The sequence below is a fragment of the Triticum aestivum genome, chromosome 7B (assembly GCF_018294505.1).
Source record: "Triticum aestivum cultivar Chinese Spring chromosome 7B, IWGSC CS RefSeq v2.1, whole genome shotgun sequence".
NCBI classification, from domain to species: Eukaryota; Viridiplantae; Streptophyta; class Magnoliopsida; order Poales; family Poaceae; genus Triticum; species Triticum aestivum.
In genome coordinates, this window is record NC_057813.1 from 739674487 (window position 1) to 739677342 (window position 2856).

The 2856-nt window shown below is 40.1% G+C and overlaps 1 protein-coding gene across 2 annotated transcripts in view; it reads left to right on the top strand.

Moving 5' to 3' along the window:
• LOC123161565 (1,4-alpha-glucan-branching enzyme, chloroplastic/amyloplastic) overlaps window positions 1–2534 on the top strand; it is a 6465-nt gene extending 3931 nt beyond the window's left edge. The window contains exon 7 of one of the 2 annotated variants that reach the window (XM_044579371.1): window positions 1913–2534. In XM_044579371.1, coding sequence (XP_044435306.1) covers window positions 1913–2269 — 357 coding nt within the window. In that variant the 3' untranslated portion in view covers window positions 2270–2534. Of the gene's footprint in view, window positions 1–1107; window positions 1463–1912 lie in introns of those variants that run through there. The other variant, XM_044579372.1, reaches the window with a different exon arrangement.
• The last annotated feature ends 322 nt before the right edge of the window (window positions 2535–2856 follow it).

Sequence of the window (2856 nt, forward strand, 5' to 3'; positions counted from 1 at the left end):
TGGGGTCCTTTTGCTGGCAAGAATGACAATTCCTCAGTTCCTAGGGTATCTTTTGGAGTTTCTCACAAGGCTTTTTCAGAGTGTGTACGATATTTTAGGTCGTCAATTTCCACTCTTGTTACTCCTATCAATAGTACAGCTTCCCTATGACTCAAAGATATGAAAAAAATCTATGCTTAAATTTAAAGACGTAGTCTTCTTTTATACTCCCTCCGTCCGGAAATACTTGTCGAAGAAATGGATGTATCTAGACTTACTTTAGTTCTAGATATATCCATTTTTATCCATTTCTGCGACAAGTAATTCCGGACGGAGGGAGCATTTTTTTTCCTTGAGTGGTCTCTAACCACCCTTGCTTCATCTCCTTGGGACTAATAAACGACTCATGCACTCCAGAATATCATTAGTACCCCAATAACCCGCCATTATCACCAAATCTTACTTTTGGGCTAAAGATGTCATTTTAGTTGGCAACTGGAACAAGCAAACAGATTTTTTTTTGGAGTTGTCACCTCAAAGAAGCAAAACTATCTTTCTTGGTAAAAAGACACCCAAAAGGCATCTTAGATCCGATAATTATCAACAAAAATAAAAAAAACATTACAATGGAATGACAACTAGACACAGAATGACAAGTAGAAAATAAATTACCTTAAAAATCATACTAGCCTCCTTCAGATTGTACACCATCTTTCGGAGATTAAAAATTGCACTCAACCGACAATAAAGGAAAGCGACGCCTACAAACATCCTCGCCATAATAGGCTTTAAAGACCGTAATAGCCACTCTCTGCTTGAGAAAAGATCTAAAACACGCTGAAGAAGCATCAGTTGGTGCATCACCCCATGCAGTACAAGAGTTGGAGAAACCAAATCATGCCGTAGAAGAACACGTAAGAAGATGTGGAAGTCACTGCACAAATAGCGAACCATTTGCTCTCCTTGATAGGCACATCAATTGTCAAAATTCAAAGACAGTCAACAAATTTGGCGACGCAAACTCTTACAGGCCCTTCATCGGTGCCTGATCGAACGTCGTTGATGTAGAGAGATGCCGAAGAGAACTTATTCCAACATGCCATCACCGCCACCAGTTCGTTGATGCAGCCAGGTATACAAAACTGAGGGAAAAGAAAAATGAGACAGATGGGTCCCCACTCCTCTTGCCGTCGAGGAGGCCACTGGACGGGGAAGAAGAGCAGGACCGAGGCGATGGCATGGAGGAAACCTTTAACCAAAAAATGAGGCATGCAACACCAGGACTTCCCAGGGCGTCACCCATTCTAGTACTACTCTTGTCGAAGCACACTTAACTTTGCTATTCTGATGGGATTCATTGCTTTACTGTTGGTATAAACCTCGAAGAAGCAAAACGGCCGTAGACTGAAGCATGACTATTATCTTGTAAATGTGTGTCCCTCTTGTATTATTGTATATAAAATCTTTATCATGTTAGAACAAGTTTGCATCATGTCCATAGGCCAATGATGATGTTTAAAACCTTGGCATGATGAATGTTTGACGATGCTTTGCTTTATATGTTTGCGGATATATGAAAATGGTAAAACTCAAGCAACAAAGAATATGCATCCATTTGATGTCCAGCAAGGTATAATGTCAGGTCTAGGTTGGTAAGTGTTGCTACGTTTTAGACGTACAAGCACATAAAGTCTAGGCAATCCTTTCTAAAAAAGAGTCTTATCTTATCCCTATTGGTCTAGATGCATCATGTCATGTTAAATTATGTTCGGCTATTGCATGTTCAAGTATAGAAATATAGCTTTCCATGTCTAGTTGTAGGATGCAAAATATTTAATTTTTAATTTACCATATAGAAGTAAGTCTGTTTTTCATGACTCACTATTGTAACTTATTTCAACTCTACTAATGTCTAGTAATTAAAACTTAATAGGATGCAATTGAAACTACAATTGCACAACAGACGACCCCAAGATCAAATGTGGATGTTGTTTCCGAGATACCGTCCCACATAAGTTCCACAAGCACGTTTGAACATAATTCCCAATTAGAGACAAGCCCACCGAAGTTGCCAATTATTCAAGCTCTTGAGGCTCTACTACTGGCTGAAAGACAGGGTGCAGCTGCACTCCGAGATGCAACTGACATCATGAGGAGGCAAATAGAGCAATCAGATGCACTCCTCACCAAAACCAAACAAGAGATGGATGAAGTTAGAAAGAAGCAAGCGAAGACCGACCAAATTCTTAGGCTTCTAATATCCGGAGCTCAGGGCAATCCCACTTCATAATCTTAGTTGAAATGTTGATTCTCTTTGTGGGCTTGTCATGTGAAGATGTGTATGCATGAACTCTTAGATGTATGTCAAACGTATGTGAGTGTAATACGAGATGAACTAGAAATTATTCATTCTCCAAATTACTGACGGACAAAAATGATGTGGAGGTGGCAATGATGTGGATGTGGAGCCTATCGAGAAAAAAGATGTTTCATCTAAAAAGACATCTATGACACGACATTTTTATTGTGGAGGTGGCAATTAATTCGATGTTGTAAGCATAATATGGAACATGCACCTTCTCTGTATGGGGAATTCCCAATAGACGCAAGACGAGAAGACCCAATTTGTCGTATGTATCTAAAAAAGGCCCAATTGTTTCAAAAAAAAGGCCCAATTTGTGTATGTATCTCACTGTTTCGTGAAACTTTTGCGTTCCTTTTCCTCTTCGGATACTGGTGTGTCTCTCATGGCGAGTGGTGATAATGTTTTTCTCAATGGTGCATTGTAATACTAACAAAAAGAAAAATGCCCCTCTCATGTTGCCCCACGTGCAATGGGGAAGGAACCCTAGCCGCCGTCTAGTCCCCCCCATCCCC